The sequence below is a fragment of the Gymnoscopelus microlampas genome (assembly GCF_963454915.1).
Source record: "Gymnoscopelus microlampas genome assembly, chromosome: 13".
Lineage (NCBI taxonomy): Eukaryota > Metazoa > Chordata > Actinopteri > Myctophiformes > Myctophidae > Gymnoscopelus > Gymnoscopelus microlampas.
The window spans coordinates 21,179,001-21,204,046 of record NC_139950.1 but is presented as its reverse complement, the minus strand read 5'-3'; the positions used below and the strand labels follow the sequence as shown (position 1 = coordinate 21,204,046).

The following is a 25,046-nucleotide window of genomic DNA, read 5'->3' as shown; positions in this document are numbered from 1 at the left end:
AAGAATCCGTGGTCCTTCTGAGCAATCTGTCCCAATCAGCATTTAAGTGTGTTTGTTCCAGTCAGCAGTTTTTATTTAAGTATTTTTATTTGCGCAGGAAACAAAAGACCTCTTGGCGGGTGGAAAGATATGACAGTTGAAACACACTAACGGTGCACAGAGCTTAGGTCTGACAAATCTAATTAACTTCAAACCACCCATGCCAGCTCAACACTTTGGCTTACAGCGTGAACCTTTGCATACCTACTCTCTGTCAAGACACAAAAAGGCACCCGCCATCTAAAACACTAATACATGAAGACAGATATAAATAAAGGCACAAAACACACAGCTACATGCTCAGATATAGATGTAGAATGACACGCATGCACGCTCGCACTCATACACACCTCCAAAGCCTTACGGATGTCCTGGAGGGCGGCTGGGTCTATGGGGACCCCATGGAGGTTACCGACCCTCTCCATCACCTTCCCGGCTCCTTTCTTTGCCTTGTCCTCAGCCGGAGCTGATCTGCGGTCATCTGGTTCACACAGGGGTTGGATGAAGCCCCGAGCCACGGCGTCGCACAGCAGCACAAACAGAATACGATCTCTGCCCAACACAGAAAGAGTGTTCCACAAAATTTTGGGACAAAAAATGCACTTGATGTGGTGCTTTCATCCTAAAATACTTTTTCAGATAACTTAACTATACAGTATACCCATGAAATTGGAGTAAATGTGTCTGCATAATATTTTGGATACTACAGCAGGGGAATATCAATGAATCAAAATTCACATAATTACCCCTACGCCCTAGGTCAGTTCAGTCAGTATTCATGAACATTTAATTCTGTCTCACACAGCCTGGAGTTTAACATGGTTCTTATTCTGTTATATCACCAAGGCACAGCTCCTCAGACGATGAACTGAAAAAAGGATCTTAAAAAGGTGACTCTGACAGCACGTGGGAATAGGGTGACTCATTCAGTACGCTTCAGAACTTTTAGAAGCAAGGCTTACTTGGCTGTAAAAGTTTTTTTTAAAGTTCTAATTAGTCTGCCTCGTGTTCACTGCTGATGGAGTAGCTCCAACAGTCTAGCATATTTGTGAATTGAAACAACTCTCCTCCATTGCTTGGTATGCTAAAGGCCTAGAAATGTATACAGACTGTATCACCCTCAGGCTTGATAACACTATGACCTCTAACCCATTAAGACCTGAGACAAATGTCTTCAAAATCCTAACAGTTTTCTGAAAAACTAATGTTGTTATATCAGTGGTACTCAAACTTTTTCATGTCAAGGACCCCCAAAATTATATGTATTTGGCCGCCAACCCCATCTCAAAATATGTTGTAATAGGGACCCTCAGAAAGTTTCCCTTTAAAAATACATATTAAAATATTTGCACACATGTTGTGCCAAAGTATAAAATATGGATAAAGTGGTTACACAGATGCTTTCATGGTTTGAATGGGTTAAACAAGGAGCAATGCTTGGTGATTCAGTGATTCAGACACCCACCCATAGACCTCAGTTTGTCTGAACATCCCCACGAGCCTCTGGAATGTTGGCATGAGGTGGCGGTACTCTCCAGCCACCAGCAGGTGCTTGTTGTAATTCCACAGGTATACGGCCGTATTGGCCACCACCCAATGCTCTTTGATCTCCGAGCCCAGCTCTGCTGCCCGCAGGAAGCTGGACGTGGCATAGGCAGACAGATCTTGGATCCAGTCTCTGATGGGGGGGGGGGGGGGGGGGGGAGAACGCATGCATGTTCGTACCTTGCTTCTGCATGTCATACTAGGTGAACATTCAACGATAATAGCCGGCCTACAAGGTCACAACGCATCAGAACACAATGAGATGCGAGCTTGTAGATCGGCTATTTTTTCGGGTTAAGATATTTGGTGTAGATGGAAAAAAGGAATAAAGTCTAGACCCCTGGGGACTCCTATCAACAAAGTTTCAAAGAAGGTTTAAGTAGTTACACACACAGGAAAAGAGAAGACGACAGTTTGTATTGGAGAGAGCGAGAGAAAGAAAGGCAGAAAATGTAACATCTAACTAACTCCTCGAGTGATTATCGAATTTAGAAAGAAAGTTACCACAGTAGAAAGGGAGTTGAGGTAATGCCACTTTTCCAAAGTTGCCAAGTGCTTCACAGATAATACATTAAACAGAAAATACATTAAACAGAAATATATACAGTAAAAGCATATACTGTGTATTACATAAATAATTGAAACACAACTTAATTGGAGGATTCTGTTAGGAAAGAATAAAGCTGACAACTACGATGAGAATAAAACAGATTGGTTCAAACATAACTTTCAACATTGCTGATCATTGAAGTCTGCTTGAAGAGTTGTGCTAATGATATAGCAAGAGTGATTAAGTGATGCTTAACAAGTTTAGCACCGCAAAGTTAAATGACTGGAGCACCAGGGACAGGTCATCAGCACCGACGGGCTATTTACAGGCGAATGGTTACATTTCCCACAAATTAATGTAGCATTTTGTCACATATTTTATTAATGGATAATTGCTGACCATGCACTATTTGGTCAATTAAAAACTTAAAGTCAAATTGTTTCCACGACTGGTTAGTTTGATAGCCCTGCTGGCATTCCAGTCCTCCCCCGAAACCCAATGGCTTCAGAGGAACAACACTTCCTAGCCAGGGAGTGTATTGATGAGTCCTATAATATTCACAATATCACAATCTGACTTTTTAAACAAGAAGTGCAAAAAACATGAATCACTCACTATCTACTGTATACTCATAAGACCTATATGATGAAAACGCTATCATGAAGTATTGGCATGTGATTTCTAATGACCCACCACTGAATAATAATTCATTCAAATATCAGACCCTTGGCACTTCTGACAGATGGCAATTATCCAGATGGCATCTGTGCCCAGTGTATAATAACACCCATAAACCTTTTGACACCAAACATTCTAGATCTGATAAAAGTTATTCTTTGAGGGGTATCATTATGCTATATAAAAGAAAGTTTTAAAATCTGAAGATGCTCCTGTGACAAGGTCTATTGTTATAACGACATTTATGACTTTGCCAAAGGGAACGTTTTGGAATACACACACTAGCATTTTTATATCCTATAGATTTAAGTGTTGTATGTTGTAACACTGTGAATTTGGGAGGTTTTGTGATTTTTTTGCTTTTGCCAGCGCTGCTTTACATTATACTGTATGCATTTATTCCGGTTTTAAAACGTAGACTAAATTGATAGCATTTGTAAAATATGCTTACTCGTACATATTATGCATATGCGTGGGTGCATGCAGTGCACATGCAGATTTGATGTCATGTGCTGCCCTCCAGCAATTAGAGCTCCTGCTGATTTTAGAGCTACTACAGTCAACAGAGACGTGTTCTTCATCATTTACAAGGAAAAACTAATGAGATACTGTATTAGAAAATCCGTTTTTATGTTTTTACCAGACTGTGGTGTACGAAAACTAAATAACAAAACATTGGGAGACAAAGTAATGCAAATTGTGCAAAAGTCAATTACTGCTGGAAATAATTGAGTAATTACTTGAAAATAATACATTAATCAAAGGGAAGGCGTGAATGTCATTTTGAGTTATTTTAAGTTATTACATGAAAATAATACATGAATTAAACGGGAAAGCGTGAACATCATTTTAATTATCCCGAAGGATATTTTTTCCTAAAGATAGAATTGCTTGGGATTACCATGGCTCCTAGGACACCATGCAACATTGAGAGTGAAAGGGTGTGTGTGTGTGTGTGTGCAATAGTGTACGTATGAATGGGTGGGTGTTTCCACCTGTACACAGCCCAGTGTGGATCGTCTGCAGACACATGAGCCCCTCTCTCCCCTGGGGGGACGGCAGGGCTGTTGAACTGCACCCCCTCTGCTCGTAGCTTCTGGATGGTGGCCAAAACAAGACAACAAAACGCCTACATTTCTCCTCTCAAAGTGCAATATTGACATGACCTGCACCATTCATAACCCCAACATAAAAACAACATTAGCCACTTTGACGAATTAGTGAAATTAGTACTAGCTCACGCATCACATGTGTGCATACAAGAGATCTTGAACATTTGCGTGAAATTGCTTGACTTATCACTACAACTCAACTAGAGACCAAAGATACGGGAAATGATTGTCTTCGGCTACTGCAGCAGACAACTAACATGAGCCTAGAAAGATGAAAATAGAAAATAGCCCCCTGCCATCATATTGGAGGTGTGTATTTGTAAAAGGAATTAAAAACGTTCCTATAAGGCAAGAGAGAGCCAGCTGTGAGCCATAGTACAAAGAAAGACACTTATAAGTGCAGCAGCAACGTCAAGACACCGTATCTGGTCTTGGCAAGGTCATCTGCTGTATTTTCATTCTGGAAGTGCTGCCATGTTAAGGTCTCTGTGGACGTAAACAAATCAACTGGTTTGATGAAATGTGGGTACAACAGTATAACTACTCGTGCACCAGCCAAAACAACATCCGGTATATTACCATCCATCCCCACCCTGGCTTATTAAAATACCATAATGCATGTCTGCTGCTGTGAGCACTCTTTGTTCTCAATGTCATATTGTGAATCCATCCTAAAAAAATATAATATATCTCATGTAATTTTCCTATCGTCTCAGATAGTTCAATCAATGTTGCTGGCAAGTATAACTCTGAAAACTAAATGAGCTATATTTGTTTACTCTATTATTTCTTAACGTATGTGTGCGTGCATGTGTGCTGGGGTGTTTGCAGGACACAGGACAAAGGTTAGTTTGCATGTTTGCAGGACACAGGTTAGAGAAGTGCTGTGATTACCTCAGCATTGATGAAGCAAACTTCCGCTAGGAGGCAGAGTAAGTCCCTTTCTGAGCTTTGGGTCTGTTTGTGACCATTACCACCTTCCTTGTGAATCTCTTGCTTCCAGCATTTACCTGCTGGATTGAAATGAGATTGGAATTAGACGCCTGTGAGAATTGGCCGTCACCTTCTCCTTACTCTTTACTACTGACACCGAGACATGATATGCAGGCTATATTATATACTGTATGTGGCATGGACCATTATCTCCGCCATGCAAGAAGCCAGGGTGTAGATATTGTTTATACCCTGTGTCTGTGTGTGTGTGTGTGTGTGTGTGTGTGGGGGGGGGGGGCAATCAGCCGCAAACTGTCCATCCGGCATATGGAACAGTATCTACAGTACTAGCCAAGTCGCTATCCCTCTGCAGCAAGTCTATCCTGACTCCGTCAAATGGAAGAAGCTTGACACACATTTTGTTTCACAGCCTACTTCCATCTGAGACTCCGGTAGCAGAATCGATGACAGACGGCGTTTTCATTTTTTCAAGCTACTTGGCAGGTGATTGGATGATCCCGCCCCTAGCAGCCGCTGATTGGTTCTAACACGCAGCGGACCGGGCAGCTTTACTCCCCAGCAATCCCAGACTCCTCCCTGAAATCGAATGCAAATGAGATTTCCGGAGGGAGGGGGGTTTACCAGGCTACAGCAAGTCGGTTTTACACTCAAAATCAAAAGAATTGACTCGTAGTAGATATTCTATGCATGTGCAAAATATATGTATTATTATATCTTAGTTACACCAACATTGTTGTTGTGAAGTAGCTTTTTTATTGGAGCACTACTATTGCTGATAAAACATTGCTTCCTGTACATTCTGGTTAGGCTTAGACAGAAACTACACAAAATAGTCAGAATTCAAGCCATTCAATCCAGATGTTCAATCTTAAAATGTAACTGGTAACTGGTGTAAACTTGTGATGTGACAATAAATAAGTTGATGCTGAAAGAAGAACCAGAATTACCATTGCATAAGTACTAGTGTTTGTAAATGTTCCATTTTTACTTCCTCTTCCTTCTTTATTATCCCTGTGATTAACAAAACAGACGATACTGTCCCAAGACAGAACGATGCGTTCCGCAGTTCATTTACATATTATTGCCTGATGTTACATGTAAACTTCCTGCTTCAAGCCATGCAATAACCAAACATCTGTCTGTCTCCCTCTCAATCAATTCGATGGGAATTTAACTTCAAGGAACAGCATTTTTCAAGCTCATCTACATTTATTTATCTTATGAAGTGCATATAAAAGACAGCAACTCAAGGCCTACTTGTCCATCTTCTCGGTATCGCTGGGGGAACTTTCCAGTCCGAAAACTTTTAGCATCAAATAGACCATGGGTTGGTCGGGTTACTTCATTCATGTTTATTCTGTGCTCTGCAACTAAATGCAGTTGCAACTCTGCCTGTTCTTCCGTCACCCATTGGCATTAGAATAAATAAACTAGGCTGCTGCAGCTTACTACAGCGATATAGAGAATATTTATCACTGTGGACATTATAGACATGCAACCCATTGGTAAAGTGTCGGAGGCTTTACATTTAAATGTAGATCCTCATTGTAACAGCTTCAATGAACCTTACTCTCAACTTTAGAAGCGTTCCACCTTCCATCATCATAAAGCAAGCAGAATCGACAAGCAGTTCGGCAAACGTCCCAAACTTCTTGTTTCCTGGCCGTCTTCACCAGCGCTGCCCACAACTTCACCCTGGAAAAACAAGGGGAAAAACTAATGTGGAGGTCAGGTCAAGAGCATGAAAGCATGCTATGTGAGGTTGTTTACTGGGAGTGCATCAATAATGCAGGCTTTCCTTTGGGAATCCCCCCCATCTTGATGGTGATGCTCTCTTCCCTGCCATAGAGGCAATGCTTTTTGATGTGTGCACAGTTTAGATGTACAGTAATGATATCGGTAAACCAGTGAGATTCAAGAGGAGGGATGAGAAGTGGGAACACTGAAAAATCCTGAGTGTTAATACAATTCTTGAGAGAATATAAATAATCTAAGTAGGTTCCATTTGGACACTCAAGAGTGGAATTAACACTCAGGATTTTACTGTGAACAGATGGAGACAAGACTCCCATACACACTTCGCACGCTCAGCTTCAGATGGGCCCCTATGGACCAAGCATTCATTAGAATCTTGTGTTCAGTAAAAGCTACGGCTAATAACTTTGGCGGGGAACAGGACGGAAGCAATTTTCTAACTCACCTTCACGGAAAACTTTAAAGTGAATAAACAATTACCGAGAAGAGTTGACATATCAGCTGGCTTAACAGAATGCTTTTACACTGACAGACGTAATGATCGAAACAAGAGCTGGCACAAATCCCAATACACACAGTGACAGGCACACACAGTGACAGACAAACAAACACAGGCACAGGATACAGTACATGCATGCACGCATATAGTACACCCACACACACACACACACACACACACACGTTTGACTTGCAATCTTTGTGCACTGTGCAGACATCAAAACAATTTTTAATAGCAAGAATATGGGCCATATCTTACACAAGCACAAGACGCATCACAGTGCAGCATCAATTTAGTCATTTTCACAGCCAGCGCCGTGTTGTGTAAGTAGCAAATGTACTTGCACCGATGGTCTTAAAATGAGGTGTAGTCAGGCACATTTTTGCGCATTGCTATAGCTTTAGACCAAGACCAACAACAACTTGGGCACTGTATTAATATCTCCCACATCTCCTATGGTTAGATGGATAAATGCATTTCTATATTTCAAAATGTTCTGTAATCTGTAGTCTGTTTCTTGTGTCAAGTTTTATCATCAGTCAATCAAAGGTTATGATTCAAACACTAAGTGTCAGCTTTTCGCTGGCTACACCACACTAGCGAGTCCATTCAATTGCTTTCCAGAGAGAGAGAAAGAGAGATCGTGTGAGATAGCAAGAGCGAGACACAGAGAGAGAGAGAGCGCGCAAGAGAGAGAATTTATAGTGGGGTTCCGTGTCAATGTAATTTTTTATTTTCATTTACAATTCATGTGAAAGTTTCATTTTCACTACTTATTTGAAGGTAAGGGTCTATAGAACAATTTTGGTCGAAGATTTAAGCACAAAGATAAAAAATTGGCCTCTAGGGGGCATCGGCAGTTGCCAACCCCCTACCAGCCCCAGCAAAATATGTTAATTGTTGTAACTTTTTATATGATTATCCGATCTGAACATATGAGATATGTATGGATACAGGATCAGGAGTAGCATTTGGTTCTTCAAGCATATTACACAAATAAAAAACATGTTTTCCAGTATTGGTGCATATCCACAAACAAAAAGAGGATCATAGTTCTAGTGAGATAAAACATATTATTACACTTCGATACAACAATAGTTACATTTTTATGTATGGTTTAACTGTACCACAATATGTACAATAGTTTAATAAAGAAACAATGTCTCACACATACAGTCTTGGAAATTGCTCTGGTCCAGCTAGTTCTCACAGTTACACTTGCACAGACGTGCGCATTTCAACTTTCTTTGCCTTCATGCATCTGAACCGAGTGTTGGTAGGCATACAAGTACTTTTACAAGTGCACTTCACATCTAGGTTTAATACATTCTTGGCGAGGGGCAGTGTGGTCCAAATGGGAAGCAGCTTGCCGTCCTCTTCCTTCCACCCATAATCAGTGGGGTTGTGGACAGGCATCATGGACCTGATTCCTCCATCAGGATCGCTTACCCTTGAATTTGAATTACGATGTGCTGTCTGATCCAGTGAATGCATGGAAGAGAGCCATGGCCTTGCATGTCTAGCCTGGTAAACCCTCCCTCCGGAAATCTCATTTTCATTCGATGTCAGGAAGGAGTCTGGCATGATCGCCCATTCTGCAATATTGGCTGCGGGCTGGAGTTGGGCGGGAGTAATACCGTTGACTGACAACCCCCTCAGCCAATGATCGTTTTTCCCCTTCAGCCAATTGCAGTGGATTTTTACGACCTCCGTCACTAATATGACGCACCGGGACTTTTGAGACGGCCCAGCCCAAAATAGGTTGCCTTATGCGGATACATGCGTGTCACAGCCCGCCCCTCCCGGTTCTCTGAATTTATATTTTTAAATAGGCTCTGTCATGATTAATTGACCACATATATGAAGTTAAACAACTAAATTCTATCCAAACGATATCTTAATAGTAAATTCCGTGCCTCAAAAAAGAAGTTTGAGACCGTTTGAGACCAACAAAAGTAAGAAGTGAAGGCACTCGCAGAACAACAATGGCTGCCGTTCGTCTTTTTTCGGCGTCACTCAGGCTGCACTCGGCTTCATTCGGGCTCACTCGAACTCGCCACCTGATTGGCCAACGTAAGCTGTCAATCACAGAACGATGAGCGACGACGCTGATAGGCGCGGTTAGGTCCTGATTTCGCTGGAAACTCCCCAATATTGCAGAATGGGCGTTCATGCCAGACTCCTTCCTGACATCGAATGAAAATGAGATTTCCGGAGGGAGGGTTTACCAGGCTATTGCATGTCGTCATGCCCAGGTTTGTGGCGATGGTATTCAGCGAGATCATTCTAGTGGTCTTTCCAGCTTTGAAGGAGATCCAGATTTCCGCGGCCGCATTCTGAGCCTGGATGTGATGGAAATTACAGAGAAGCATTACAACAACATCTGTGTCTCCAGTATGCGCCATCCCAAGTGATGATGTTCGGAGGGTGTGGAGAAGATGTACTAGGACACGAGTGTCAGCTTCCTCATGGTTGCATTGATCCATTGGTGGACTGTTTTTTCCAGATCACCTGCAGTGATGTAGACATCCATGTCATCTGAAAACGGTCCATCTGTTAACTAACTTGAAAGGAATGAGAACAGCTCCTTCTTGTTGTCAACGTTTGCCAAAAACTTTTGCCAGTTTGCTGGGATTTTGGCAGTACCAGATACACGTTGTCGGGTGCCTGTTCCTTGTTTTTCCCTTGTGCCCCCTTTGATTGTTAGTTCACGATACTGGTCACAGACGATGTCTACTGTTGATCGTTTCAAGTCATGCTGAACTCTTGGGCAGAATACCATGTCAAAATAGGAATCGAAGGTCTTCCCAAGGACAGTTGTACCAGGAAGTGAATGCATCAGTACTCCACCATCATCGTAAACATCTGCCGCAACCAACTCCTCATCGACAGAAATGTCAGTACTCGTACTGGCTTCCATGATGTATACCAACAAATCTGACTTGGCACAAGAGTTGAGGGCTCCCTCAGATGACAATACAGGTGGCTATGATGAACATTTGTGACGAAAAACCCTTCCAAATCTCCCCTGCGGCTGTCTAGCACAATAAAAGCTTTCCCATAGAGCGCTGCATGATGTTTAAAGTGCTGCATTCACAGCTTATTTGCTGTCTTTTTCTATGCTTTCTTCGCATGGAACAATAATAATTTGTTTCGCTTGATCGGTGCCGTCAGAAGTTTGTCATGTGATTCAAGCACACTCTTCCTGTAGTTGTTGTACTGGTCTTGTCCCCCAGACTCAAGTTGATGTACAGATACGGCAGCAGCCGCAGACTCACACACCTTGTTGTCTAAAGTAAACAGGTCTTTACTGCCCTCCTCAAAGGGATTCCCATTGCTCAGCAACACCTCCATCAGGCCTTTGGCATGCCGTTGAAATCGGTGTTGAGATGCAGAGCCTTCCTCGTGATGATGAAGTTCTTCCCAATCATCGTTGTTGTTTGTAGTGGTAAATTCCTCAACGACACGGTTGATTTCTGGGCCACACACGATCCAGCGTTCCAACATTCCAGGGCTCTCTGTCAGACCAATTATCCCAACAACCCCTTTCGCCCTTTTGTTGGCTTGCTTGTGTGCCTGATCGATTGGTACTGTATGGATGAGAAACGCTGATTGCTTCAAGTTATCGTCCAGTGTCCATTCTCAAACTCTGCCTTAATGCTACTGTATCTGGGAGACCAGATTGTCTCTGATAAAGATTGGAATCCACCTGGCGTAATACTGGTGATCAAGAGCAAAGAACAAAGGCACAAGCATCCGTAGCAAACTTTGTTTGCTTACCTTCAAACTGTCTGATAACTAACTAACAAGCTACCAAGTCTGAACAATTAAGACACACCTGCTAACCTGCCTTATAGTGGCAGTAGATAGTATAACTAATTGTACATTATAAAATGTATGTACAAAATAAAACACGGGAGTGGGGTATTTTATTCTCATATGCAACTCTAGTTCCCCACATACTGTCTCATTTGTGTGAAATATCATATTAGATATGCTCCAATCATATTTATTTTGGAAATAGGGCAATTTATTTATTTATTTTTTCAATCTGGTTTCTTTATCCTTGAGGCAAATTGTTCTATAGACCATTACCTACAAATTAGAAGTGAAAAATTAACTTTCACATGAATTTGAAATGACTCAGTGTCCTGGCACCCCACTTACATAGACGCTTCTATGCACGCACGCACACACACACACACACACACAAACACAGACAGACAGACAGACAGACAGACAGACAGACAGACAGACAGACAGACAGACAGACAGACAGACACACACCTTGTGTTCAGTAAAAGCTGGGCTGGGTTGTGCTCTGCAGGGACGAATTAGACAATTAACCCTTTTCCTACGTATCTATCTATTGTAATTGTGTACATAAGAGAATCAGAAACCACACATAACAGACTTTCACTGTTGTAATCTCCCTGCACTGGAAATTTAAATATCCACGTTGATCTACATGCATCCACTGGTGAATGGTTCAGCACCACTGATGATGGACAGCAACAGGCCGGCATGCTGTGACCTAGCAGCATTTTGTTTTTGTTACGTTTTTTACACAGGATACATATTTCTGTTTAAAGAATAAACATCAAAAAATTAATTTGATAGATACGGTGGCCTATATTACAAGCCATAGTTAAAGTTAACATGGCTGTACAATGAGGGGATAATAACAGACGCAGCTATGCATAATTTGATAAAATAAGCAACACATTGAACATAATTTCAGGTCGATTTCAGGAAGAGAGAGGGAGGGAGAGATATAGGAGCTACCGCAATGTTTTTATGTTTGTTTTTGGTGTATGTTGACCAGTCTGCCCGAACTCGTGATCATTTTTACTGAAGCTCGCACAAACCCTCCCGACCCGCGGCCCGTGATGTGTGAATCGACCCATATACCCGCGGGCCGCGGGTATATGGGTCGATTCACACATCACTATCTGGCACTCGATTCTGAGATGCACCCTCCTTTTTGGCATAGTTCTGAAGTAGCTTGCCAACAGTTACTTTTTATTTATTAATGTTATTTAGCCAGTAGCTACAGCACATACAAACACACACACACACAGCTGACCTTTCCTTGTGGTTGGTGTCATCTCCCAGCCTGGTCAGGTGCCCCTCCACCCTCTGTACAGATCCAGAGTGGTGCTGAGCCTTAGCAGAGAGCTGAGCCACTGGACTGGACCCAGGGCTGCCTGAAGGGACTAAACACACACACACACACACACACACACACACACACACACACACACACACACACACACACACACACACACACACACACACACACACACACACACACACACACACACACACACACACACACACACACACACAGTTAAATTGCTCAGCTAGCATGCATGCTTAACAGTCTAGCAATCGTGTTATTCTAATTGTGCTAACTACATAGGTTTATCATTTATATGATGTTTGCTCAAGCAGACAAAGGGTAACCAAAGGGGCTGTAATCGTAAAAAAAGGCCCATTTCACACATCTCCACCTCTGTTTAAATAGGCTACGAAAAACAAATCGAGAGCAGAGCTATCAGATCAAACATAACTGTTCAATCTGAGAGTAAAGCACAATTACCAGTGGATGTGTATTTCACTGGTGGGAGGGGTGTTGACAAATTATTGATAAAAGAGCTGCTTGAAGTTCAAAACAGTCATTAAGTGGCTATGTTTTCGAGCATGCGCTCGAGGTGTTCATACAAAGAAGGTTTCACTGGGGGTGGGGCGGGGGGGCAAAATGTTTGACCCAGCACTTGAGGAAGCAGCCGACACTTTGACTAGCTGTCAGCGGAAAGCCTTTCTCTGGGTCATTAGGATTGCTGAATGCTCATTTGATCCTGAGCACCAAGGAGCCTGCAGAGGTTGAGATCAAAGGGTTTCCTGGAACCCATCCCCCTCTCCGCCTCAGGGCTTCACGCTCCACTGACTGTACGGCACAGGGTCGATGGAGATAGTGGCTTTGCTGTGAACAACAGCCGAGCAGAACTCAGTTTCCTCAGAAGAAAAACCCTCCATCTGGAATGGGGCTCGAGATAGTCAAGCTTTCAGCTTAACTTCATGTCCGAACCTTGGCTCACTGACCCAACATATAAGGCTCGGAAGGGCTTCAGATTTCCGACTAGCTGCACCGGCTAGCTGTATGAAGAGTCTACTTGTGATTTACAAAACATCTATTGGAATGTGATGTTGTGTTTTGGTGAAATGTTCTGAGGGCAAAAAAGAAAAAGGTCAGTACTTTTGGAGGAATTGTCTGCATCCAGCACCATCTGGAAAGAATCTGGGGCCAACAGGACACCAACTTCAACCAGCAACGGGCGGCTATCGGTCTTGTCCTGAGGCTGCCTGTTCTTGGCCTGAGAGAGAAAGAAAGAGAATGAGAGAGACAGACAGAGATGTTTTCTATGATGCTCAAAGAGGTTCTTTTTTAAGATATTTTTTGGGGCTTTTCATGCCTTTATTTGACAGGACAGTGGGCTGACAGGAAATGGGGAGAGAGATGGGGGGAGACACAGCAAAGGTCGTCGAGATCGGGAGTCGAACCCGCAACACGCTGTCAAGCTGGATTACCAGTGTATGTGGTATGCGCCTGGACCGCTAGGCCAGCGGGCGCCCTCAAAGATGTTTTCTATGATGCTCCTCATTTTCTATTGTATAATCTGTACTCAGCAGACGTGCTTTCTTCTGTGTCGCACATAAACCATTAAATGTGGCTTTGAAACCCTATAATGTGTGACATTCCACCTATGTCACCTGGTTTTATCTTAAAGCGACCGTACAATGACATATTGCAGTTTAGGTGATAGCTACAGATGACAGATCTAGTGTAATCAAAAGGGAACATCCGCACTCACAATGATTTTCAAATGTATTCTAATGCACCAGTAGCAGTCACAAAAACAAACGCTGTTTAAGAATCTGCAACCGGCATTGATCTAAGTTGTGAGTTGAGCGGACCAATCCTTTGGACTATTTTGTTGGACTATGTATTGGGTTGCTGCTTTGTGATTGGCTGATTCAAAATTTGCGTTAAGGAGCGCTTTACTGGTATCTGAAAATACATTACTTACTGTAAATCCAATAAAAATATTGTGATTATGACAGAGAACCTGCTGCAGAAGCATCGCTGCCTTGTCCTCGGTCCTGGCGGTGGCCTGGCAGAGGCTCCCCCTGAGTTGCAGGAGGTGGACTGCTGTGGAAAGACGTTCTCGGCACGCCCCGTCATCCAATAGCAAGGCTTTGTGGAGGTGTGTCCACGCCGCATCAAACCGTCCCTCCTCCTCCTCAATCACTGCCAGCTCAGAGTGAACCTGACAGCGGGTGTCCAGCAACATACTGTGGAAAGAATGTAGCGTGCGCGCACACACACACACACACAATAAAATAAAATCCACATAATAAAAACAGTACATGCACATCACTGAAAAGAATCCCTCAAAACAACAATATCTCATATAAAACTCCCTTACACGGGTAGGAGCCAGAGCATGTGAGCGGAGCGGAGCCACGCGATTTTGACGTGAGTGCGGAGCTGGTTTATAAAAAGGTTGGAGCGGTACTCAGAGCGAGGAACGCCTGCCGCTCCAAGCCGCCCCGGCGGGGGCCGCGCACCGAATGTTTGAGCATGCCCGGTCGCACAGACTCACGGTGCGTTTTAACAGCGGGCGACTCTCGGGCGATCCCGGGCGACATCGTCCAAAAAGATAAAGAAAATCCATTTTTCATCGCCCCCCTGCCCACTTCGCCCGATCGCCAGTAGTTGCCGGCTCTCATAGACTTTCTTTATCTTTTGGGCGATGTCGCCCGCGATCGCCCGAGTCGCCTGCTGTTAAAACGTACCGTCAGAGACACACAGACATCCACCAGTGCACAGCCGAGATTTCATTAGAATTTCTCGTTCTGGCCTAGGCCGTGGCGTCGCGGTCTAGGCACCCTTGGTTGAAATCCCTTAACAGACAGCGTGCCGCGGGTTCGCGTCCCGTTCCCGACGGCCTTTGCTGCGTGTCTTCCCCCATCTCTCTCCCCATTTCCTGTCAGACTACTTTCTCTGTCCCTCTCCAAATAAAGCAATAAAAGCCCCCCCAAAAAAAAAAAAAAAAATTCTCTTTTTTTTTTTTTTTTTTTTTACTGTTGAGCGACCCGGTTTGAGCGGAGCATGGAGCGAGAGGTGCGCAAATCAACATGAGCGACGGGGAGCGGAGCGTGGAGGGAGTCAACGTGAGCGAATAGCGAGCGTGAAACCAGCCCCCTGGAGAGCCGAGCGGCATTTCCACCCGCTCCGCTCACGTGCTCTGGTAGGAGCACAAGTTTGTGCATATTGGCACTCACAACCATCAGTGCATCATTGTCACCTCTGCGTGTTCTCCAGCACTTGGGCCACCCTGAGGAGCTCTGCCTTGATGTTCCTCCGTAGGTTGGGCTGCAGGAGGGGCAGACAGGCCCTCCACTGGGAAGCACACATCGCCTGCATGGAGCCAGGGTCTCCCTCTCTCTCGGCGCTCTGTAGACACTGATCCAGTTTGCGTATCTCCTCCAAGCGCTCCTTCCAATGACAAATACGGACAGACAGGCTATCTCTCTCCAGTAGCAATGACTTTTGCAACGCTTGAGGGATACTATACAAGACCAAGCAGAGCATTCAATGGTATTGATTTAATGTGTGTGTGTGTGTGTGTGTGTGTGTGTGTGTGTGTGTTGGCCCAAAACATTTCTTCAAGCTGGTGTACAAATTAACAAGGTCTGTAGTTAACACGAGATTCGCCATGGTAATCAATCAAGTATGATAGGTATTTTCAGCACTAGTGGAATGTATCTTTGGCCAATTAGATAGCCTGATGGCTTGGCTCAGTTGTATTAAACGCATTCTACATTTTAATCAGATGAGATAAAAAGACTTCACGGCACTCATTAACATGCGTTTGGAGACAAACACATTAGGGTTGAGTCATGGACATGATGGAGCACCTCCACGCAGGCTTTGGAGTAGTCGTTCATCTTCGCCTCTTTACTCAGCAGACGGAGTTCACACTGGACACACTCCATCATTATGCACTGGCCCGCAGTCTGCAAAGACAAGTTCTCGTTGTGATTTCAGGCGGCTGGGTCCATGAAATGATCACAGCGTACTTTCTATCTATGCATGAAGGGGAGATGTGATTAAAACCCTGGCATCTCTACTTTGGGCATGTCATTATAGGCAAAAGAGAATTGGTGACACGGCGCACAATGTCGATCTAGAAGCGTACAACACACAGCATCAAGACAAGTTGTGAGCGTTGTAAATGTGCTAATTTCACTCCACGATACCGGAGTACGACAAAGTATAGATCAGGCATATGTGGTTAAGATCCATCAGCAGACAAGAAGCCTGTAAAAGTGCTCATTTCTACCAGATCTATTTTAAATGGCTGAAATTAATGAAGAAAAGTGGCAGGCCCCTATGGGAACACACCCTCAGCTGGTTTATCACATCTCTTGTCATGTGTTCCCCCGCAGAGCGTGGGCGTCAAATTGCGTGTATTAATTTGCATAAATTCATCATGTGTGACGGTGCACAGCTTTAAATGCATGCTAACACAGTGGGTCCTGTGTGATTATCGGTCACTCACGGTGTCTCCTGCAGACCTCAGCTCTTTCAAACAGTCAGCAGCCGTCTCCGGATGCTTCAGCTGCAAGGACAGCAGAGACAGCTCTAACAGCAAGGCCACTCTGCAAACCCAAGATAAAATACGGTTTATGCAATTCACATCGCGACCATACAGCCATACAGTAATCCCATGGTTTAGCCATATGGGGATTTATTATAGTGGGAGTTCAAGGTGCGATGGTAGAGATCAGACCGCGAGGAAGGAGGGGAATTGTGGCTTTACTGTTGGGGAGGACATGTGATGGGTAAGCAGGGGGTCACGCACCTGTCTACTGGAGGGATGGGGGTGCTCTGGGGTGTAGTACGTCCTACTGTGCATTTCACAAGGAGATCAAATATTTCTTTAAGCTTGGCTGCAGTGTCCTCCTTCTTCTTCAGCTTATCCTCAATGCTTTCGTCTGCGTTGCTGTTGACATCAGGAGAAACGCCAACATGCGTTTATGCACGAGTTCGCTCAGGCACACATACAGTCACGCACACATAAAAAAGCATTAATCACTGAATAAACCCCAGGCAGGCGTAATAGCCTACGTAATTCTGATGATGGTGGGGTCGAAGTGAGTCATGCTATGCCTACAGCTTGAGCGTGTGAGCCATAAGGCGCCCTGACACGTCCGGTACACGCCCGCAGAGAGGGGTGGGGGGTAGGGGCGCAGGTTTTGTCCACCTCTTTTAACCACCATAAGCCACGCTTAACTGATAATGTAACTGCCCAGGCAGTATGACTGCCCCAATGACCCAAGTCCAGTAGTCACAGTGGGTCTCAGTTGGCTTTAGAGAGCAAAAGCTTTAGGAGCAGGAAAAACAATAACAGACCACTGTAAATCCTATTAGCTCGTATGGCACGGCAAGCTGTGAAAATACATTTTCATGGGTTATGACTGGAAGCTTCAAAAGGCATTTGTGTTAGCCTTAATGCTCATTACTGTATGGAGCATTTGTGACCTTGTTAACTCAATTGGTATCCGGATTAGGAGGGATGCATTAAAACAAAAGGCAAACACACACAGCAACATTTTAGAACAATTTCACAAAATGCTTTTTCAAAGTAAACATTATGAAACCAAATCAAGACTCTCTCCCCAACTCCTTTTAAAACAGTTTATGTCTGTTGGGGATAAATAAGACAGGCCTTCATCACTGTAATGTGAAAAAGTAATGCTTTCTGCCAAAAAAATGATAAAACAAAATCATGAAGCAATTTTACAGAACTAATTAAAATAGCAACAACAGTTTTATTCAAAGGGATTGCCGATTTCTTTTAAAGTCACTTACTCTTTAAGTTGCTGTATTTTGTAAATAACGGTACACTGCTGGGTAATTTCATGGCAGTCAGTTTCAAAGAGCTTGTGTTGTACCTATAGAGAGAAGAATGATGTTGTAAGTGAGTCCCCCACAAAAAAAATCTAGATCTACAGAACATGCAACAGAGGACTTTGTAACTGTGCCAAAAAAAAGGGAAGATGTTTACCAGTAGGGTAAATATCTTTGGATAAAGATGGAGGAGATGATTCAACTTGATGAAATCTTCTGTAACTTTGGCAAAACTGCAAGCATCCTTCATGTTCCCAGAGTCCACAAGGCACTCAACCAAGAGTCTGCAAAGAGAGGGAAGGAACGGAGAAGAGCAGAAAGTCATCTGACAGAGCGGTTTCCACAGCATATGAACATACCCAGTAAAATACACAGCTAATTTATCAATTTGTAACTTTGAGGGTGTACGACCATGTGGGTACATTTGCACACTCTCATTGTTAAATGAACACTAAGGATTGTACTCGGCACTGGACACTGATGTGAGGCGATTTGTAGTGAGTGAAAAGACAGAGAGAACAGCACTTGCATCATGAGCTGAGCCCTCCAGCTGAGGTCTTGCTCTGCTACCTCTTCCAGGGCTCTGACCACCTGTGTGAGTGAAGGCACAAGGTGCGTACGTAGACCCGGACGCAGGAGAGGCCGCACTGCCTGGAAGTACAGCACTGAGGCGTTGAAGACCACAAAGTGATATCTGGTAAAATAAATAAATAAATACATAAAAATAAACAATAAAAAGTAATGGAACAAGGCGTGAACCTTATAACAGCATGGACTCGTTGTAAAAAAAATGCTATCCGTCGCAAGTGCTACAATATGTGTAGGTAAGAAGAAGCAGAAGCTTTTACATGCATACATTAACAACTATGATACAACAAACTCTCTTCACTTGTTTCACTTAATTTCCTGGTCTGTTTCTGTATCATGATTGTATGCATTCAGTAGCGTGAGCTATGACTTGACTGGTCTACTTTTGAGGGGACACACAGACAACCGGGCTGTAGGAAAGCGAACAACTAGATAACGGAGCAGTGAAAGCAGGCCATCCAATTATTGATATGGCTGCATGCTATATATATATATATATATATATATATATATATATATATATATATATATATATATATATATATATATATATATATATATATATATATATATATATATATATATATATATATATATATATATATATATATATATATATATATATATATATATATATATATATATATATATATATATATATATATATATATATATATATATATATATATATATATATATATATATATATATATATATATATGTATATATATATGTATATGTATATATATGAGCTATCCAATATCTTGGTACATCTCAATTAACCCAACCAATTTATCCCAAGTGTCAACTTTGGATGGAAACCTGTCTGATTTACAAATGAGCATTGCAAATCTATTAACCACAACTCAATGAGCCATAGGAGAATCCGCTGCATAGTACATTTCCATAAGAGAAATAGAATATTTATAGAATCTATATATGTATTCTAGCAACTTTGAGAGAAATGAAGGGGAAAGGGGGGGGGCTGTTTGCATATTGCTAATTTATTCACCAGAGAGTGTACTGTGCATTAGTCTGGACTACATGTGCTAGATATGTATTCCCTTTGCTGTTAGACTAATTGGAACATTCACTCAGCATCTCTTGACATATTACGAGTTCATTAAGTGAAGGCTTCAGAGCCTTTGTCTCAAGACACAAGATAATGTTTGATGGTTCTTATTACATCTTTGTGCATTTCACCCCATGAGATTGTTCAAGGTTGCCAACTTAATCTCCAGAGCCTGGTACAGAGGTCAAGAAAAGGTTGTTTAATTATATATGGTATATTTTGAAATTTCAATAATACATAGTAAGCTTCTGTCCGTGATTTAGTTCTTCCCTACTCGATGGTTGTCTGAATTTATGAAAGATGCGTTAGTAATTTCTTTCCTTTTGTTGTTGTTTGACACTGGCTTGTTTTAACGTATGCGGGCTGGGCATACAATTCATTCATATAATATACATAAGAACATGGCAGTATTTTATTATAATTTAACTACCAGCGGACATGAGGTGGGTGGTTGGTGGGGAGAGAAAGCGTTGTTGAAATGAAACTCCGCTCTCAGCAAATCACAGTCTTTAATGTCCCAGAATATATTTTTTGCATTATCACTGAACTTGGCAGAGCCATGAACATGACATCCTTCTCCTCCTTCCAGCCCTTTTCTCTTTTATAATTCCTTTTACTTAGTTCAAATATTACTGCTCCTCCTGACAGACAATGTGAAAGACGATATACAGATAAATGATTCAACTTCCCTGCCACTTTGAGGGGCAATGAATTCCAAGCTAACTTCTGCCGAATTGCATACCGTGGCTTGTCCTTTGATATCTCAATCGCCTTCAGGAAGCACAGTGCAGCCTTTTCAAAGTCCTCCTGAGATGGGGAAAGGAAAGAATAAATATTACATCCTCAAACAAGTATCGTCTACCTTTCAATCTGTGCTATTTAATACTTTAATGAAGATAATCCTCTAACATGAGAGATTAGTAAATACATGACCATGAAGACAGATTACTGTGCCAGTCCCGCCCACACATTTAAAGCAAAAGACTGATAAGACCATGTGTAACTAATATGGTGAAGAAATCAGGTCTCTGCAACAAACAGTTTCATTTGTAGCATTTGTGATGACCTATGGGTGCAACTTAAATCACCGTTGGCACTGTATTGTTTAGACTTAAGAGGCACCTCGTAAAATAGGTCCCTTGTGCACATTTTGCAAGGCAATTATAGCCAATCAGATTCAGAAATGAAAATGAAACATCTGAATGATACATGTTTATGGCATGAGTAGGAGTACTGTAGTAGCAAAAAGTGTGTTTTGAAGAAAACTAAGAAAATCCAGTTAAGTGGAAATGGGCATAGTCTACTGTATGTGGAGTCACATCATGAACCAAGGAATCCAGGGGGGAAAGATTGATTGTACAACCAACCAATGGTTGTATAGGCCATAAGGTGGCCTGATATAGTACCAAATTGAAGAAAATTGGTCTACTGGGACTATGCATGATGCAAAGGTTGACTCCAATCGTTCCAGCAGTGTCTGAGATCATAATCATAATCAGACATTATTGTCCCAGAGGGAATTTCAGTTTCACAGTCTGTCCAACAACAAAAAACACATAAGAACAAAAATACAAACTCAAGAAGAGCAAGAAGTGTCCTCCTCAGAGCACAGGTCTCCGCCAGGCCGGGTGGTCATAGCCACTTGGAATGGGATCTGCTAAATCTAACTTATACATTTTGATCACATGACCCCAGAGATAATATGTACCGATTTGTGTGAGTTTTGGACAACGTATGTTGATTGAACCAACGAGTTCCAACTAGAACCAACGGTTGTTCAATCACAAGTTATAGGCCAAAATGTGAAGTGGGCTGTTGTAGCGCCACCATGATTGAAACATTTGGGATGGAGGTTCTTCCTTGGTTTCCCAGCAATCGGGCTCTGCATTCATGATGTGTGGCATCTTGTGCCTACTGGGAGTGTGTGTGTAAAGTTTCCCGCGGTGCTTGTAGCATGTTGTACAAAACTGTACACACCCACACAACTCCTCTTGGAGATGTGTCCAATTGACTATGCTTACCACACTCCCAGTGGTCGACTGGGACATCGTCAGCTGGCCCTCACAGAGGTAGGCACGACACAAGAATTGATTAGCAGGTGGTTGGCCTTCAAAGTACATCTTCAGACACGCTGTGCTGATCTCACAGCATCCCAGCTGAAACACAAGCACCACAAACTAAAATAGATAATCCAACCCTCAAATATGTCATCAGCATTTTTCTAATCAGAGGCATCATGTCCGAAAAAAACTAGAGGGTGGCAAAAACATGTCTTACGCTTGAAACCTACCAGGCGTGCAAGTATAAGCGCAAAGACGCTGATTTTCTTCCGCTCCATGTTAATTAATGCAGCTGTTCGTGCATGAACGCACCACTCATGTCCCGCTGTGGCCAGGTTTGGTGATAACAGCTGCACACAAACCTCTGCACACAATATAGCGCATGAGCAACGCTTTTTGGTGGTTTCCCAATTCCCCTTCCCAGATCCCTATTTAACGCTTGGGGGTGGCCATCCCCTGGGACCCAAAATGACGCCCCTACTTTTGCATTATTGATACTGATGATTGATAAGTTTGGAAGTCCTTTAATGCATGTCTGATTTGCTTACATTTTTCTTGTTAGCTTTTTCCCATGAAAACAAATTTGACCACAAAATATTTGCATATTTTAATAGCTTACATGCTGGGGTAAGTTGAAAAAAATGCTTTCATGCACATTTCAGTACAACTAATGTGCCATTGGCCTGGGCAAATTATTAAGCTCATATAAAGTACTTTTCATTTTAGGGATACCAATACTGCCCAATATGGTAATCCTCCTGCCCTAGGGCAGTTCAGAACATATTAGTGAATTGGCTACTTGTCCCTTAAAGGAGTAGTTCACCCAAAAAATTACTTATTTTCTGTCAATTACACACCCCATGAAGCATTGAATTCATGGAGATTTTTTAGACAATAATTTGCTGACTGGCGGAAAGATGCTAATGTACAACACTCGCCCTCGTCACCTTTCTATATTACTGCCATCAGGCAGTACACTGCCTGTCACACTGCACGTTTTATGGTTTTTACCCCCAGGCAGTTAGACTGAGCAAATGACAATAATGTCTATACACTAGCCCTAACTGAATGCTCATTAATAATGAGCTATGCAGCACTTTATTGAATGTTATGTTACACAGCACTTTATTTTCACAGGTACAGTATTGCTGCAGTAATGTATTTAATTTCATCGTGATTATAGGCTGCATTAGGCTGTATTTTATTTTTCATTTAGTTTCAAATCAGTTTTTGTATGTTATTGTATGGTGTTTGTTCTGTTATAATAACCTATAGGTAGTAGCTAAGCACAAGCATTTCATTTCATTGGAATGCACAGATTTTTAATGCATGTGACAATAAACCTAAGAGTCAGCAGACTCAGCACTGTCCCCTATAGTTAATAAAGAAAAAAAATAACAGGGCATAATGTGACCTATGACCACTATAAGTATGCCCTATCCTGAAGTCTTTATTTCCCAAATATCAGCTGTGTAATAGAAATCTGTTTACACAATAAAGGCTACTCAAAACCTGGACTGGGAAAATAACACCAAATAAGAAATACAGTTTTGCCATTCAGTTCAAGATTATTACCCGACTCTGTAGTGTATGTCAGGCACTGCTTAGATCTCCTATCCAATTAGGAGGGTGACTAGATTCTGTGTATAAACAAGTCAGTCAATGTCTGTAGGGTCACACACTTATTAATTTACATTCCTTCAGGTCAAAGTGCTGTGTACTGAAGAAAGTTTTCACTACACTTCAAGGAAGGGTTGGCCTTCCTTTTGTTTCTAAAGTCAGATGCTTAATCTCTCATGTCAGGAGGCTGTTTGAAACATCATGTCTTACCACAGCCAGCCCCAGGAATGATTCCCAAATGACATTCTCCCCGCCTACACAACAAAACAGTTCCAGGTTCCAGGCAGGTCATTAATGTGTCATCACCCTAAACTTTAATTTGGGGGGTTTCTTTAAGTTAATCTCTATGATCTGTAATAACTTTCAGACTTTGTAATGTATGTTGTACTGTTGACATTCTATACTTCTGTACAATATGAGGATATTAGTCTAGCCTTTAAGCCCCATTAGAAACCTACACACATATTTATGCATGATGTATTCTTCGTATACATCATGCATAAATATAACTTACAATCAAATGTGAATGTTTATTGCCAGTGGTGTAAAGTAACTAAGTACATTTACTCAAGTGCTGTACTTAAGTACAATTTTGAGGTGTTTTTTACTTTACTCCACTATAGGCTACATCTCAGAGGCAAATATTGTACTTCTACAATTTTTCACATGCGAAGCATTGTGAGCTTGTAGATCTGCTATTTTCAAAAGATGTTTATACATATCATACATTAGAAAACTTGTGAAATGAGACATTCCGCATAAAGTACTTTTACTTTTGTACTTTAAGTATATTTTGATACCAATACTTTTGTACTTTTACTCAAGTCAATTTTGAATTCCATAGCAGTTAGTTCTACATTGCAGTATTGATACTTTTACTTTAAGTAAAAAAAAAAAAAAAAAGTTTACTTTTTCCACCACTGCATATTTATACAACAACTTCACAATCGAATGAGAATGTTTATTGCTCAACAAAGAGCCCAATAATGTCCTCTTTCTCACCTGCAGAGCCTCCTCTGCACACAGAACGTGCAGCTCAGGGGAGAAGTAGCAGCAGGCTGTTTGTGTGGTTGTTCCTCCATCTCCTGCAGCTGCGTCTCTGATCAGGCGGTACGCTGCTTCAACTCCTCCAGGGTCTAATGAAAGTGAGTAACAACAGTCACACAAGGAGAAGATATAGTTTCAGAACGTGCTAGTAAAGTAACACATTCATATTATTATAAATAATACCGTGGTGTTCGTGTGCCTTGGTCAGGTACTGGCGAATCATAAGGTCCATGTTTGTCGTGTGGGATATACACAGGTGGTTGTTGTGATGGCTCGTTAACTCAACGATTTTAGCAGCATGATACTGCAATTTATAGCAACAGCGTCTTTGTAGGCTGCGTATAAGTTTTAACAATACATTTCTATGCTAAATATAGTTCCTCCTCGCCAAAACATTCAGGACACAACGCTTATGTTGGTAGTTTGTTTGGTAGTGCGTGTATCTAAGCAACAGAACGGACGGTAAGCGCAAAGGTACAATTACACAGCGGTGTTCCGTCAGCAACTATAAGGGAGCAACTATAAAAGACTTCCGGTGGACAATCT

At 42.2% G+C, this 25,046-nt stretch overlaps 1 protein-coding gene across 1 annotated transcript in view; it reads right to left on the bottom strand.

The window, feature by feature from the left end:
- The window catches only part of cfap46 (cilia and flagella associated protein 46), a gene marked incomplete at its 5' end in the record, with an annotated part of 75,921 nt that extends 51,189 nt beyond the window's left edge, over positions 1–24,732 (bottom strand). The window contains 18 exons of the mRNA XM_084076051.1: positions 390–591; positions 1,505–1,717; positions 3,808–3,920; positions 4,819–4,934; positions 6,449–6,573; positions 12,219–12,348; positions 13,392–13,509; positions 14,263–14,488; positions 15,505–15,695; positions 16,118–16,216; positions 16,762–16,861; positions 17,065–17,205; positions 18,317–18,397; positions 18,643–18,807; positions 20,516–20,580; positions 21,795–21,929; positions 24,456–24,589; positions 24,684–24,732. Of these exons, the coding sequence (XP_083932177.1) occupies positions 390–591; positions 1,505–1,717; positions 3,808–3,920; positions 4,819–4,934; positions 6,449–6,573; positions 12,219–12,348; positions 13,392–13,509; positions 14,263–14,488; positions 15,505–15,695; positions 16,118–16,216; positions 16,762–16,861; positions 17,065–17,205; positions 18,317–18,397; positions 18,643–18,807; positions 20,516–20,580; positions 21,795–21,929; positions 24,456–24,589; positions 24,684–24,732 (2,403 nt within the window). The remainder of the gene's footprint in view (positions 1–389; positions 592–1,504; positions 1,718–3,807; positions 3,921–4,818; positions 4,935–6,448; positions 6,574–12,218; positions 12,349–13,391; positions 13,510–14,262; positions 14,489–15,504; positions 15,696–16,117; positions 16,217–16,761; positions 16,862–17,064; positions 17,206–18,316; positions 18,398–18,642; positions 18,808–20,515; positions 20,581–21,794; positions 21,930–24,455; positions 24,590–24,683) is intronic.
- Positions 24,733–25,046: the final 314 nt, after the last annotated feature.